General features: G+C 31.9%; 1 protein-coding gene across 1 annotated transcript in view; it reads right to left on the minus strand.

The window, feature by feature from the left end:
- Positions 1 to 250: 250 nt before the first annotated feature.
- Positions 251 to 17,500, minus strand: part of LOC129807263 (RNA-binding protein 5-B) — a 98,226-nt gene continuing 80,976 nt past the window's right edge. Inside the window, exon 10 of the mRNA XM_055856410.1 lies at positions 251 to 859. Within this exon, the coding sequence (XP_055712385.1) occupies positions 731 to 859 (129 nt within the window). The 3' untranslated portion in view covers positions 251 to 730. The remainder of the gene's footprint in view (positions 860 to 17,500) is intronic.

The raw sequence follows: 17,500 nt of genomic DNA on the forward strand, positions 1-17,500 counted from the left end.
CACGATAAAAAGAACTCCCACAAAATTTTCACTCAGATCAACTGAATAATTTTTATGCTATGAAAACTTCACGACAGATTGCAATTTGCCTTTTTCATTCCTCACTTAATTCCTCACACAGCTGCATATTTGGGAGATATAAAACTAAAAAAAAAAATTTGAAGAAAAAATACGTTGATTTTCCAACGATTTTTCCTCTTAACCAATCACATGGAATATTCAATGAGACGCAAATATTCCAAACGTTGAATTTCATTTCAGTATATTTATTCAGATTATTTCTCATTCATACAGGTAAGGAGATTTTTTTTCAATATTCATCATTTATTCAGGACAAATCCACAAAAAAAAATTATCATTTAATTTTTCATTTCTGTATAATTTTGTTATTGGAAATTTATCATCATTGTTTCCTTAATTACTTTTTTTTTCTCCCATAAAAACACATTGCGAAAAGCGTGAATATGCAAAAGAATTTCCCTTAATTTTCATTTTATTTCTCTATAATTAAATTCTAAAATGTGATATCTTAATATTCTCTAAAAAATTATTTTTCACACATTCAGGGACATATTGTTTTTTTTTTCGTAGAAAAAGAAGGGACGATTTATATATTAGCAAAATTTATACAAATTGTATTATATAAAAGATAAGTTACATTTATCTATACTCACGGTGATTCTCCACTTAATCCAACTCCCCCCCCCCCAATAGAATTTCCACAATAAAATTAATCCTTGATATCCACTTGTTCATATCTCGTCTTCATCATACGTTTTATGTAGGATTTGTAATCGTCTCCAGGACCAAAAGCACTCGCTTTTGTACCCAAACCCGCTGCTGGTGCTCGACTTTCCGTCTACAATAAAAACAAGAATAATGGATAGATTGAGATGTAGCAAAGGACAAAAATATAATATAAAAAAAAAAGATTATTTTCTTATTCTCCGCTTTTAAAATTGAGAGACATTTTGGTAAAGCTTGTGGAAAAGTGGCAGAATAAAATGTACAGTGGCAGAAATTCAATTAGGGACAGTGCCTCTGCATCTCTTAAAGACACTGAGAGAAATCCGAAAAAGTTAAAATAACATTCCGGAAATGTTAATTTTACCCTGAAGTATTGATCCGAAAACGGTGTAAATATTACCCTTTTTAGGTGTATTATGGGTTAAATTTACCCTTCTGTCAAGTTGATTTTACCCTTAAAAGGTGTAAAATGAACATTAAAAAATGTTGATATATTTTTACACCTAAAAAGTGTTAAAGTTATGACGAAAAAAAGTTAATCGCAGCCTCTTTTTTTCTCAGTGGATGATGAAAATTACACTTGTTTGTATAAGTATTTTTTCCTTGATTTATAGATGAAAATATAGTACCGAAAAAAATTGTACTGATGTTTGACAGGCCTCTATAAAGTATACTTAATATCTTAATATCTTTTTTGAGAAAATGACTGTTATTTTTTAAAACTTTGTAAAGTTTAAGTTGAAGTTTATTGAAATACCACAACAAATAGAAAAAAAGAGATAGCAAAGCATCCCAGGCTTTGCGAAATGCTCGAACACGTGACTTAGATACTATACCTCAAAAGTACTTTCGCATCATTTACCGTTTACCGGTACTCAACCGATTTTAACCTATTCATAAAAATCACTCAGAACATTTCCTAATAAACCATATGAGTAATATTTATTGAAATTCGAATAAAAATTACTTATCGGTAATGACTCGGTTCATTACCGGTTCATAACCGATTGGAATTGGTTCAGACTTGTCAAGAATTCCAAGACCTTTCCAACGATGCCAAATATGATACAATTTGGTTGAGAAATACATTCTCTACAGCCTTTTTCAATTTTGACTTTGAAAAATCGTTATACGAATGATTAAATGGTATTTGCGTATTAGGATAAAATTTCCAACTGTGACGTGCTTCTTGTTAAAAATATTAATTTTTAACTGAGTCATTGCAAAAAAATGGAGAGTATGCTAAGATTAAAAGTTGACACTCATCTCAAGAAACCAAATGCGAGTTATACTGCAATTGTTGTAAAACAATTTTTGGGACATGTCTGTATATCAACCATTATTATTATTTGTATCACACGGTCTCTTTGGAATTGTTTCCAATAAAGAACGGCATTCGATAGCCAGAACTAGTGCTGCACAGAAAAAAATATTTTGTAAAATTGTTCGTAAATGTTTGTGAATTTCTATGAGGGACTTACAAAATGCTCGTGAATCATTTAACCCAAAAACAAGTTCGTAAAATTTTGTACTTTTTCACCAACATTGTTCGTAAAATTATCATTTGACGAACATTTTTTGTACTTTTACAAACATTTGTTCGTAAATGTTCGGAAACACACAAGAAATATTTCGTAAAATTTTGTCATTTGTTCGTATTTGTTTGTAAATTTTTGCCAGATAAACAAAAACTTATTTATTTTCATTTCTCACCAAAAATGTCGATTCAACCTTGTCAAAATTACGAAATTGAGAGGTAAGTGCCGCTCCACCGTCTGGGAGGGTAAAATTCGGTTTAAGGAACACAAGACTGTTACTCGGAAGACCGGAAAATGATCGAAAGGCTGAGATTTAAGACAAGAGGATGAAAAAGAAAGTGTTAGAGCTTTTCCAGAAGCAACTCAAACTTTCCATGCATGATATAGGCATGGAAAGATTGAGATGGGAATAAATTGGACCTTGATCCTGAAAATCAAAAGAAGGAAATGGCTTAATAACCTACAAACCTCAGGCTGCTCCCATCTGACAGACGAACAACGACAAAGTGTAAAAACAAGGATGAGGAAACTTAACGATTAATTCCTCAAAGGATTTCTAAGCTATATTTTGATGGATGACGAAACTATCATTAAAGGTAATTTCAATCAAAAAGAAAAGAGAATTGTTTTTCGAAAAAACGATACCATTTTTCAGAAGTAAAAATATATCAACATTTTTTCATGTTAATTTTACACCTTTTCAGGGGTAAAATTAACATGAAAACGTATAACTTTAATCCCTAATGAAAGGTAATATTTGCATCTATTTCGGATCAATACTCTAGGACAAAATTAATATTTCCGGAATGTTATTTTAACTTTTTCGGATTTCTCTCAGTAAGCTACGTATTTATGATCTTCACGATTAAGGGCGTACCGGGATGACGGTCGTAACAACCCCTCCCCTCGCAAACACAATATTTTCACATTTATAAAAAAAAATACACAAAACTAAAAATGACTTAAGGCCGCTAAAATTTAGCTCATTAGTAAAAGCGCTTTTACTGGTCCAAGAGCGCTTTTGTTGGATCTTATAACCTTTCCAAAAAGTCCAAAACCATCCAATTTGGATTAAAACAGATTTATAGAAATTTCTTTTTTAAGAAACACTACACAAAATCTTATATTAAATCTTTTAATAGATTAATGCTAATGAAAGGACTTTGGAAAAGTTTCTGGCCATCTGTTCTTCAAAACAACTTAAAATTTCATATTCGAAAGGCTTTTAGGGAATCTCTCAAGCTTTTTACATCTGCCCCAAAATAATCCAAATCGGTTTAGCATTGAATTTTCGATTAATTTTTAAGAAACATTGGATTAACAGTTTTTGAGACTCATAAAAGAGCAATTAGTATCCAATTTTGATTCATTTTTCAGCATTTACCTTCAAGAAAAAAATCTTCTTGATATTTTGAGTAAAGTTTCAGCTTACGAAATCCTTTAGTTTAATCAACATTAACTGTAAATTTTGGAATATCCCTAATTTTATAAAATTTTTAAAGTTTGTGAAGCGTGATTTAAAGAAGAATTGAAAGTCCTTTAGGTCTTTTTGCCTTTAAAAAAGGTGATATTCACTTTAAAAGAACTAATGAAAAATTTATCATCTAACTGAATCACTAAAAATCATCTAAATCGGATTAGAAGGATTTATGCCGTTTTTTAAGTAAAGTCATTAAGTCCTTTTGATTTAACATTTTTTCCTTTTCCATCAAACTTACAATATGAATGAATTCTCGATTTTTCTCGAGCCCAAAGTTACTGATAATAAGATTCTGCATTTAAAGAAATAATTAATTATTGTATTTATTAAGAATGAATTTTGTTTTCCCATATGCAGTTGTGAATGATTCCCAATTTGGATCATGGTCTAAATTAGGTTATTTACGCTGTCCCTACTTAATGCGCGAATGACTATAATTTGTTAAGTTATTCTATATTAGTTTTTTCTTTATGTTTTCTTAAAAGGAAAAAAAACAGACATAAAAGTTTAGAGTAATTGTCCCTAATTGAATTATTGCCACTGTTATACACATTTCAAAATGTCTCAAATTGTACAAAGAGAGAATTATACTGAAGGAGCTGCTTTACAATAAAATCCCACGGAATTAATATTATGAATTGAACTCTATTGTGCAACTTTTAAATTTAATGCAACTTTCATGTCTTTCTGCTTTGTCTACATCAATTTTCCCTTTCCAAAAAAAGAGGAAATTTAATTAATGGCCAAGAATAATATGGAAAATAAAAGGGGAAAGTCATCAGCAGAAAAACCCTTTTCTCAATATACCATAATTTACACTATCAATAGAATAATTTGCTGGTTGCAAAATTAACTCTAATGTAGATTATACTTTTGTTGCTTTTGCAATGAATACAGAATTAATTAATTTGAGAACTAAATTAGTTAACTGTTAGTAAATTTCTTGATCTATTCACAAAAAGAGTTTGACTACCTAAAATTGTGTCCGCTAAAAGATAGATGGCAATTTATTAGAACAAAATGCCATTGATATTGATAAAATTTAAACTACATTTCGAATTTTCAATTTTTTTTTCGAAGCAAAGAAACGCAATATTCGAAAGCTGGCATACTCGAAAACTAACCACATTTCACTATTGATTTCTCTTTAAATCTAAGCAATAATGTGTGTTTACCTTAGAAATTCTAAACTGGGTTTTAGATCTAATGCCGTCTAGACACACTTACGATTTAAGCCTTAAGACGGCTTAACGTAATTATAATCAAAATAATGATCATTACATTTTCATCAGTTTCTGACTAATCCTTCTTTCGGCTTAAGCTGAGAAACGGCTTAATTAATGAACAACTGATGGGAATTTATTCAAATCATTATTTTGGTTATAATTATTACGTTAAGCCATCTCTCGGCTAAAGTCATAAGTGTGTATAACACAGTGAGGATTGCTAGAATTGTCAACCTAGATTCTTAAAAATTCTAACATAAAAAACACATGAGCCATCTTGCGAAATTATCAAGAACCTAATCCTTCGCTTTTGGAATCGATTTTCTCTATTTTTTTAATTCCTATGAATAACACAATTCCGTCACGATGTATACGTGAAACGTAAAGTGTTTTTGCTAATTAACCTTTTACGATTGTCCACGAAAATGCAACTTTTGACAACTTATTTTTTTATTACATAATTTGCTAAAGTCCATGAAAACTATCAAAATTATTCTAAAGAAAAAGCAGAACTACATTTTAAGATGTAGTCCATGAAAAGAGCAATTATAAGAAGATATTGTTCATTCTAAAATGTATAAATGTAGAGAGCTGGTTTATCGATTGAGTAGCATCACGTATGATATTATTTTGCCACATTTTCTCGTAGAAATAGCGATTTGTGGGTGCACAGCACCAAGGAAAAGTGATAAACAATGAAGAACAGTCTGCCTCGTTACACAATAAACATTATCATTGACTTTGTTTTTTTAGAAGAGCAAAGATAATAGCATTATCCAAATGTAAAGGCGAATTCAAAATTGCTTAGAATTTTTAAAATATATAAAATTTTAAAAATTCGATTTGCAATAAATTTATTAAATAGAATCGTACAATTTGATATTCTACTGTCAGGTAATAAAATTGACTGGTTGTACTCAGAAATTCAACTGCAGACAATATTTAACAACTCGTACAACATTCAATTTTACCCAATACAATTTTTCACAACGGCAACTCTTTGGATTATATCTGGTTGAACGCTCAAAATCAACCGTTTTTGTTTTTGTGATTTTTTTTTTTGAGACTTTGCTAATGAATCGATCAATATAAAATTTTCAGTAGTTATTGCATTATGTCTTAAAAAATACAAAAATATTTTTTATTTACATCCTCTTTCGGGACTCCCTAGAGAAGTACACATGTTTATCAAGAAATATCGAGCAATTTGAAGAAAAAAAAAAACGGTATTTTTTCACTAAAAGGGATAGCAAAGCGTCCCAGGCCTTGCGAAATGCTCAAACTCGTGACTTCGCATCATTTACCGTTTATCGGTACTCAACCGATTTCAACTTATTCATAAAAATCAGTAAAAGCAAAAGTAAGAAAAGTATCGATTTTCGGATAAAAATTAGTTATCGGCTATGAACCGGTTCAGAACCGGTTCAGAACCTACGCTATTTCCGTCTACTGTGTCTACACACTAGAAGTAATTTTCGTCAAAAATTGCCTTTTTTAAAAAATTCTGACGTTTCTGCCTACAAGTATTGGGGAACTTTTCTTTAAAAAGACATTTTTTAAAGAAATTTCTCCTAGTGTGCAGAGGTTATAAAAACGAAATGTACGACGCGTTTTCGAGCAATCCCCAAAAAATCTCTAAAACATAGTTTTGGAGGGGAAGGAGAGGGGTGGGGATGAAATGAGGGGCATGTTAACGATCCTTGGGTCGACTTATGGGGAGGGCCCCCTTAGGTCCCAAGTCGCTATCTCTTACCGTTTGGCCTCTAGAGCTGGTGACAGCTGGACGAACAGATGGACAAACAGAGTAACGTAGTTTCTCAGAAATCGTCTGAAACGTGAAGATTTGTTGAGAAAAGTGGTCCCCGGGGGGTGGAAGGTGAAAATTTTGGGCGGGTGAAAAAATCGAGGAATTATATACTGCTCTCTCCGTGGAATTCGAGCAGTAAAAATACCATAGCAGTTACCATAGATACGGGTGACTTTGCTCCCTACTGTTCGTAAACTTTTCTTTAATTCTAATGTGTAAGAATGGTCCTCACCGATTAGACATTGTAGATCGGATCGGTAAAGACCTTAAGTGCTAGAATTCAAGACAAGCTTACAAACAGGGGACAAAGTCACCCTTGGTTCTACTGCTAGCCACGTTTGAAAACGTAGGTTCTGTCTTTTCGTACGGAGTTCTTCACAAAAAATCATTGTTTTCGAATTACTTAAATTATCTTTCCAACAATAGATCATGTCCCGCATTATTCTTTACTTAGTTTTTCGCCATTTAAGTCAAAATCAAAAATAAAAAAATAACATCAATAATAAAAAGGGACAGATAATCCTAACCGGCTTATGTAGGTGAGATTCTTAACGTGAGCTAACTCGGAATGCATGCAAATTCGATTTAGAGCTGAAGTTGGGAGACGCCATTCAGTTATCTTGAATCAAATTCGTGAAATTATGCAAATTTCGTATTTAAACCAAAATATCAAGGATTTGGATGAACTGGCACAAAAGTAATATATGGGTGAAATGTAGACCAGAATGTTCTCTATAATTTTCCTATAGAACATGATCTCATCGATTACTCAGAAGCCAAGATAAGCGAGTTTTTTTTTCTTAACTTGTTTTTTCATCCAGAGTTCCCCAAGTAGTCATTTGTTGAACTTCAACTATATCAAAGAATTGTTGTATTTTGTGGGACTTTCCATTTAAAACCATATTTTAAGTGTCTTTGTGGAGTAGAGGCAGTCAAATTGGCATCTGAGTGATTTCAAAGCGTTATTATGGGAAAAATCAATTTTTTCACACTTAAACGGCAAAATCGGAGTGATAGCGTAGTCTGAGCGGAAAATGATGTATGGACGAAATGTAGAGACAAATGTGTTCTATAATTGTGTCGAAGTAATCATCAAAATCGGTTTAGCGACAGTCGAGATAATTGAGGTTATGTGATATTGAAATTGGTTTTTCGACTGTGGCGCCCCTGGTGTTGGTCTCACGAAGTTCAAATATTCTAGAAAGTTGTAGCATTTGGTGAGATCTTTCGTTTAAGCCCTCATTCATCAAAATCGGTCACATAGAACCGAAGATATGATTTTTTGAATTTTGTGAACTTTGACCCCTCATATCTCCGGTTCTGTTTTAACCACAGCGCGCTTACGCACCATTTTGGAAACGTCCTAGACTGGACTACAACATACTGAAATTTCATTAACTTGCACAATGCCGTTTTTGAGAAAAGTGACTTTGAATTTCGATGAATTTTGATGCTATCACAGCGCCACCTGTGGTGACTTTTTGAACTTCCATCTGAAAGTGCTCATCGAGACGAAACCAAAAAGGTAAAATTTAGGTCGCTATGTTAGTTAGAACCGGAGATAGAGGCCGGTCAATGTTCTAACTTTGACCCCTTATAGCTCGGGTCAGGGGTTTTAGATCGACTTAAGGTTTTTTTTGTTTGATAGGTATAATCAACGGCTACAACATACTAAAATTTCAGCCCGATGCACAATGGAATTTTTGAGTTATTTAACTTATAAGATTTAAAAATTTTCTTTTTAATAATAGCGCCCCTAGCGGTGGTTTTATGAACTTCCGATGTTAGAAGGGGAAGTGGCATTTCATGAGAGCTTTTCAAAAAGCCCTCACTTTTTAAATTCTGAGAATTAGAACCGGAGTTATGACCATTTTAAAAATTTTATTTTGGACCCTTATAGCTCGGGTCAGGGGGGTCGGGGGACCTTAAGTTTGGTAATGATGGAAAGCTCTAAGGCCCAGCTATAACATACTAAAATTTGAGCCCGCTCGATGCCATAGGGGCGGAGCTATTGAGAAAACAAAAAAAGGGGGGTCTTCAAAATGGCGGAAGGAGGGGTGGGGGGTGGGGGGTCAATGCACCAAGTTGCAATTTTCACCCGATATATAACCTTTGCCGAAAACCGCAAGTCGATATCTTTTTTAGTTTAGGAGCTATTAAGCTCCAAAGAGCGGCCGGCCGGCCGGCCGGCCGGGAACGTAAAATAGCCACATATATATTCGTGATCAGGAAGTGCTGAAACACGTTTTGGCCAAGTTTGAGCTCGATCGGACGACATGAAATTTTGTTAGGATTATAGTAGGTGAGATTGTTAAGAATTTCACCTAATATCCGGTAGATGTTACCCCTGATATGAAAGTCAAGTTGGGGAGACCGGGGTACTCTTAGCCAGCAAATGAAGCTCTTTTTTCGTGCATGATTTGTGGAAAAAATTATAAGGTTTGTCTAATGTTTTCATGGTTCATAAATAGCATTGGGATATTGTCTGTATGAAACAGTGTAGTTCAAAACTCTAAAATCCTTGACTTTTTCTAGAGAGGATAATGAAAAAAGTATGACAAATTAGGTATACGTGTCCCGGCCTGAGTAGGATATAGTCACTTTCGGGGTACTAATAGCCACCAGTTTTTCAGACGAAGTTTTAAACTGGAGATACCAAATATTGTTTCACTGTTTTCTGGGAATATGGGGATGTGTTCCTACTTTCATTAAAAATACTTTGCTCATTGTACATTTTAAGGACAACGAGAAAAATCCATTGTCTAATTCTACCCCTGGCTAATGGTACCCCGGTTTTCTCTACTTCACTTAATGCAACATATTTCTATATTATTTTTCGTATTGCAGTATTTCATAATTGCAAAATAAAATATTGATTAAATAAATTTAATTTTGCAAAACTCAAATGCCGGAATATTGCAAAAAATGACCAATTTATCAAAGGTGTTATTGAATTTGACAATCTAGTAAGTAGTGTACTATTATATATTACACAAAGTTTTGTTCATAATTTATAACACTACATTAATCAATTAATTTGTGAGAATTGAAGCTATCATAATCCACAATACATTTGACACTATAAGTGAATTGAAGGATAGTACACTAAATAATGTGTATTATATTGCATTATGTTTATAATCATAGATTTATAGTCGACACAAAACTGGATAATGAAGCATCTAAGAAAGTTATCTCTGATTTACAGTTTCCAAATTATCCATAAATGTCATTCACCTAATTTCAATTTGTAACATTCTAAACCCAGTGATAAGCGCAGATGAGCATATGGTAGCTGAAATTCTTTACAGACGTCCTTGGGATATTTGTAACTCGAAATGCATACAAATTCGATTGCAAATAGAATTTTGGGATTAAAGAATCGTATCGAGGTAATTTTATCCAATCCTGACTCTCAAGATCAGTCGTCTCGACGCGGTTCTTACTCCCAAAATTCAGCTAACAATCGTCTTTGCACTTTGCGCGCATTCCGAGTCATAAGCACCTCGAGCAGCTCATGACCTTCTTGTCGACAGCTCTTTCTGTTTCCCTCTCCAACTAGTAATATATTTATTATCTACTGACTTAATGTGCTAAATTCCACTAAATCTTATCAAAGAAAATCTTCTCTGGTCTCAAATAAAGAGATACAACTTGTATCAAAATTTGTTCTGCTTCTTTGTATAAAGAATTTCTCAATTGTACATAAAATCCATGTGATTAAAGCAAAAACAAAGCAAAATATTAATGGTACACTCTTTGGAAAATTTGCCACAAAACTATGAAAGTGTAATCACCAAAATGACAGCATTATTCTAAATTTGTGGCAATGTTGTGCATTACAATTATGTTTTTGTTTTGTATCTTCTTCGTGGCTATTTTACATATTTTTAATGCTCCAAATCTAAAGTGGGTCAGATATAATATTGTTGCTTCCTAATGCTGTCTACACATTATGAGCATTTTTTAAAAAAATTCTTTAAAAAAATTTTTAAAAATTATTTTAAAAAAAACTGTTTTTTTTAAAAATTTTAAGTCTAAAATGGAACTCTTCATGAGGAAGAATTAAAGTTTGACGGGTGAAACAAGTTTGACAGAAAGGATTTGGAATTCGTGACAAGCCTAAACCGATTCTAATTGGTTATGGACCGGTTCATAACCGATAACTAATTTTTATCAGAAATTCAATTATATGTACTCATAGGGTATTTTGGACAATATTTTAAGTGATTTATAAGTCGGTTCAGATCGGTTGTGAACGGGTAATTATCCGGTAATGAACCGATAAGTAATATTTAACCGAAAATCAAATCAATTAATCTTAAAACTATTTTGCGGGTTAGGGTGATTTATGGATCGGTTTGAATAGATTGACAACCGGTATACAGTATATGATACGAAAGTACTTCGCAAACCCTGGAACGTTTTGTCATCTCTTTTTTCAGCAGTAAATTAATCCAAAAAGCCGGTAAAATATTATATTTAATCAGCAATTGGTCTGGCAGACACTCTTCACTGAGAGGAATCCGAAAAAGTTAAAATAACATTCCGGAAATGTTAATTTTACCCTGCAGTATTGATCCAAAATCGGTGTAAATATTACCCTTTTTATGTGTATTGGGGGTTAAAGTTACCTTTTTCATGTTGATTTTACCCTCAAAAGGGTGTAAAATTAACATTAAAAATGTTGATATATTTTTACACCTAAAAAGTGTTAAAGTTATGAAGAAAAAAAAGTTAATCGCACCCTCTTTTTTTTCTCAGTGTTTTAACATTAGGAAAATTTCATAATATTTTTCATTATGGCACCGGCACACCTTTTGGATCAGGAAAAAACGTTTTGCATATGTCTATCTCATTCTTTAGCACCCCAAATTCGATTCAGCTAAATTGAATTTATTGTGATGTTTAAAATAAGAACAAGAGTGCGAAAGAGTGAGATAGACGTATGCAATAGGTTTATGAAAGAAGGCGATGTAAATTTGGACTTCACAAAATTTTCCTGATCTAAAAGGTGTGCTGGAAACGCTGGAAATATTATCAATAATTTTGTAGCCATATTTTGAACTCTTCTTCTTTAGTAAACGCCCCACAAGAAATTCAATTTAGTTCAATCCAATTTTGAGAGCGAAAGAACATGATAGACACGTGCCAAACGTTTGGGAATAAAAAGGATATAAATTTTAACTTCATGAATTTTTCCTGATCTAAAAGGTGTTCAATCATGAATATGGCGATCTAAGTTCCGAAAACATAGCAAAACGATTTTCCTGTCTAAATTGAGGACTCAAAAACAAAATGTTATGAAAGATACAGTTTAGCAGTCTTCTTTTTCTTTTGAACATCAAAATAAACTCAAATTAGTTTAATTCAAATTTGAATACCAAAGAGAGAAATAAAAATAATACAAAACATTCGAGAATGAATGGGATGTGAATTTTGATTTCATGAAATAACTCTTGATCTAAAAGTCGTTCTCGGAAGAATAAATCAAATATGGTTCGTATAAAATAAATAAATAAATAAATCTAGGGCAATAAAAATAGATTTTGGCCAGTAAATAAATTAAATTTGGTCGGACAAACCTTGTCCGAATAATCAAATTTTGTTAATTATGTCTCCGGTACACCTTTTAGATCAGGAAAATTTCATAAAGTCGAAATTCACATCCCTTTCTTTCCCAAAATCTATTGCATCAGTCTATTCCATTCTTTCGCACTCTTCTTCTTCTTTTAAACAAAACAAATTAAATTTAGCTCAGTCGAATTTGAAGTTCGAATGAATGAGATAGACATACGCAAAACGTTTGAGATAGAAAGTGATGTGAATTTTGATTTAATGAAATTTTACTGATCTGAAAGGTGTGCCGGAGCCATTAGCACTCTTCTCGCCAAATTAAATTTAGGTCAATCCAATTTTGAATCCGAAAGAGTGGGACAGACAGAAAATATTTTGAGAAGGGATGTGAATTTCGACTTCATGAAATATTCCTGATGTAACAGGTGTGCCGGAGCCATAAAAATCAATCTTGGACTATAACTCTAAGTGAGTCATTAACTTTTTCTCTCTGTAGATATAGTATTAAATTTGGTCAGAGTAAAATTTTCAATTTCGATCAATAAAAATTTGTAATATACAAAAATGTAGTAGAGAAAACAAAATTTACCGTATTTTTCGTTTACCAAAATTTACACTATAATTCAAATAATTTTACTGTTATATTTGAATATTTATGAAATCTGTTTTTCAATTAACCAAATTTGAATCTTTCCTGACCAAATTCCATTCTGTTACTGACAAAATTAACCATTCTTTTATCAAACCTAATTTTACTAACCACTTTTTGCCAACCAAATTTCAATTTTTGTTGAAGAAGTTTTCGATACTGATGTTGCCGCCTTTACCCATTTACTTTATTTTTTCCCTATTACGAATATAATAAACTAGTATATACCAAAAAAGTTTGAGTATTCTGCAAATTTTCTCTCGCTCTTTTTGTCTGGGATGAAAATGAACAGTTTTTATATACACTATAATAGGAGTTGAAACATGAAATTTTAATTCGTACACTTTTAATTGCACTTTAAATGGTCAAAGAAAAGTGAGTGCACCTTTTTGAGCTCTAAAGTGTCACAGTGCACCCAAAGTTATTAAATTTATTAGACTGTGGGACAATATGGTGCACAAAATGTTGCTCTTTTTTCGTCCACATGAATAGTTTTACAGTATATATACATATATTCGGTAGATATAAAAGTATTCTTATTGTCTTCCAGTAGATTTCAATGCTTTTATATATAATTCTACAATATAAATTAACTTTTTGTGGTTAAAAGTATTTCTGATTTTTTTTCTTTATCCTCTTTTGCACATTCCAATTCCTTTCTTTCTACCTAAACTTTATTCAATACTCTAGTGGTATGGAAATAATTTATTGTAGTCAATTCATTCTCTGACGCTTTTTCTGTGCCTTTTCTTCTTCCGTTTTTTTTCTATTTTCTTTGTTTAATATCGGAAAATGCAATGAAAGAGGTTTTACTAAATGAAGTAAGAAAAAAATAGGGATGCATGTGAACTGTGAGAGATAGAGACTTGAAAAAAAAAAACAGAAAACTGCACCTATAGCAATTAAGACATGAATTCGAGTATTCTGCAAAGCTGCAAAGTCTCTTTCAACTCCTCATTCCCTAAGTTTTTGAGATAAAAGACAAGTTTTCTATTAAGAAATTTCCTCACTCATTGAATTTAGCGTAGAAAGACTTTCTGAACCAAATGATGATAAAGAAAAAGCTCTGATATATTTCACCACTGCTGATTGACTAAAATTGCAAAGCTAAAAGTTTTACTTTACACTTTAGTTTAATTATTGAAGTACAATTTGCACTTTATTCTGTGTCATTAATTGCAAGAAGAATTTTCCATGTTTAATAACATTCTACCGGGAAAATTCGAGACACGGAGGATGGACGGTTAAACTTTTTCCTCTCTATATATATTTGCAGTGAATTGGTTTTATAGAGTAATATACTTTTGCTGACCCAAAAGCTTTGTAGCTCTGAAAATCCATATATTGTATGTATTGAAACAATTTAAGAAGGAAAAATCCATTTGAGAAATGAAATTAGAGATTTAAGTTTCGAATTTCCTCTATTTTACTTTTAGCAAAATTTCCTATAATCCAAACTTTGTAGTGTACAATAGTACATAAAACTCTTAATATAAAATGTATTTCAAAGAATTGATCAAAGAATTAAATATATTGGCTTTTAAATGTTCTCAAAAGATCGTACAAAACTTTATTTTAATTTGTACAAAATTTAAACTTTTTTGTCTTAAACATTTCATCAGAGGCTCAAGAGAGTTTAACCCTTGTACACAATAGTGCTTTTCCTTTATACAAGTGCTAAAAGAGTTAAGAAATTACAGAATTTTCCAAGATGCTTTTTCCAACTTGACCCAATTTTGCATGAGCTTTTATGCAACTCTTATAGTAATTTACTTCCCCAACTTTGCAGCACGTAAACATGAAAAGAATAAATTTTTACGTACACCTCCATTTTCTGTACAGAGTTATTGTAAACAATGGAAAAAACCTCCTTTTTATGGCCAGCCCGTTGAGGCTTCTTGACTTTATTACAGGAAGATTTAAGATTATGACGTCCATCGTGACAATTTTTAAGTTGTCTCATCCACATGATGAGCTAGTCTTTAAACTTTCAGTAAACAACTTATTATGTAAATTATATAGCACCATAAAGAAAAAAAAATGTAACTCTTTTTCCTTTAATAGAAAATGTCAATTTAAATTAGCAAAGGATTTTTATATCGAACATTTTGCTTCTCTGTTGTTTTTCTTTGTGATTTGTTACCATCTTATTACTGCTTCATAAAACATCTCACAAATGCATGAAATAGGATTTTCAAATACAAATCCAATTAAAGAAGGGTGGCAAAGCGTACCACGCTTTACGAGATGCTCGAACTCGTAACTTAGATGCTGTCCCTCAAAAGTACTTTCGCATCATTTTCTGATGATTACCGGTTCTCAACCGATACATAAATCACTCAAAAGATGGCGCATAATATAAGGTAAAATACCCTTACTCGACCGGGTTCCTCGATTCGACCGGTGTGGGCAGGGTCGTGCCTTTACATAGTAAAAAATATTTTTTTATATTTTACATGTAAAAAATACTGGCTTCAGACCCAAGGCTTAGTCATAGAACCGGCACTGCTTCAGCATAAAACGGTTAATATTATGATCAAATCCCGCACAACTTAAGCTTAAAATGATTTCACTTGTATGTAATACACTCATAGCTTTAACACGAAAAGCTTAAAATTGCAAATAAAAAGCGCACAGTTTCAGCACAAAACGGTTAAAATTGAATATAAAATCCACACAGCTTTCGAACGAAACGTTTAGCAATTTGGTCGTTTTTACTCGGATTCTGTGAAGATTTTATTAAAAATCGATATAATATTATAATTTCTGTGTGAATTTTTGTTTAATACGTTAGTCTTATTTTAATAATAAAGCACCATGGTTTTTGGAATATTATCACAGAAATATTCATTACAACAGAATCAGTGTTAGCAAGGAGACACTGATTCTCTTCATAAACATTGTTTTCTGGAATATGATGTCTTGGACAAGGTATATAGCAAAATCCCAAAAAAAATATTATGTCATGAAGAGAGCAGGAAATAAATCATAATTTCAATTATTTTTACAATATTGATGATTGGCAGAAACCACAGAATAATTTTACAAAAAAATCACATTATTCGAAAGCATGAACGTTCGAAGAAAGAGTACTGTCCCTGACAACATTACTAGATGAACTATGCTTTCACACAAGAAGAGTTCGAAATGTGCATTATTATTTTTTTTTTCTACAGGAATTAAGTTGTAATTCCCATGCCCTGTAGATTCAAATGCAGAGATGATTGTGACCCTGGAAAGTTTAGCTTAAATTATAAAAATAGCACTACATCATGAATTTGGGTCGAACTAAAGTATTGCATTACGTGTCCAAACTTCAGTTCAAAATCGAATCAAGTTGGCTCACGTTAAAAATTTCACACAAAGTGCTATTCTAGGCTTATCACTAGCTTTCCCTAGCATTTTTGAGAACTTTCACACCATAAAATCATCTTTTAGAGAATTGCATGGAAAGCACATTGTTTTTCAAGATAGAGCATAGTGGTTTTGGCAAAGTTGTAGAACGTAAATTTCAAATAATGTGCTGATTAGAAATCTTTTAGGTTTCCTGAGAGCTCGTGGAAAAATATTAGCTACCTCTCATTCACATATTTTTTTGCCATTTATAAAATCACTAAAAAAAACTTCCTGGATAGATGTGAAAATCCCTAATATATTTCTAAATTTTGCAAAAAAAAAATCTAATGTATTTTAAGAAGTATAAGGAAAATTGCTCTCCCTTCGAACATTCATACCTTCGAATAATGTGAATTATCTTTTACTTTTCCTAAAAAATTTAGACATGATTTTTATATAAATATCAATAATTGATAAGAAGCTAACTAATATTCAATAGAAATGTATAAGTACTTTAGAAAAAATAAAAGAAAATTAACATTATTCGAAGGCATCAACGTTCGAAGGCAGAGCACTTTCCCCTAGTGGAAAATAATACTCCTTATGTCCCAAAAAAAGACGTACATTCTTTCATATAAAATGTACTAGTAAATGTACGACTTTTTTCGGGACGGAGGGAGTATAAAATAAGATATTGACTTTTTAATTCACAACTATTTAAGTGTCACTATACAATTAGCATGTCTATTAACTAAAAAAGAGAAAGGCTTTAAGGAGTTCTCACTCAAATTCAAGTCATCTAGAACATATGGAAATTTTCAGTACTTAAAGGTGTGGAAGGTCCTCACGACTAACTTAAAAATCAAACAAAACTAAAAAAAACTGTTACTTTTCAATTCAGCTTATTTATTGTGACGCGTGTTTCATTTAAAATAAAAAATAAAAAATTTTAACACTACAAAATGCCTTTATCGGAGAATACGAAGCAACATTTTTAGGCCAATTTAAAACCTACACGGTAAAAACTTCAGGACACTGACCAAAATATTGGAACAAGCCTGGAACAAATGTTTTTGTAATGAATTTGTACCTAGAGAAGATATTTGTTTGTTCCAAAAAGTTTTCTTTACAGTTTTGTTA

Source organism: Phlebotomus papatasi, chromosome 3 (assembly GCF_024763615.1).
Source record: "Phlebotomus papatasi isolate M1 chromosome 3, Ppap_2.1, whole genome shotgun sequence".
NCBI lineage: Eukaryota > Metazoa > Arthropoda > Insecta > Diptera > Psychodidae > Phlebotomus > Phlebotomus papatasi.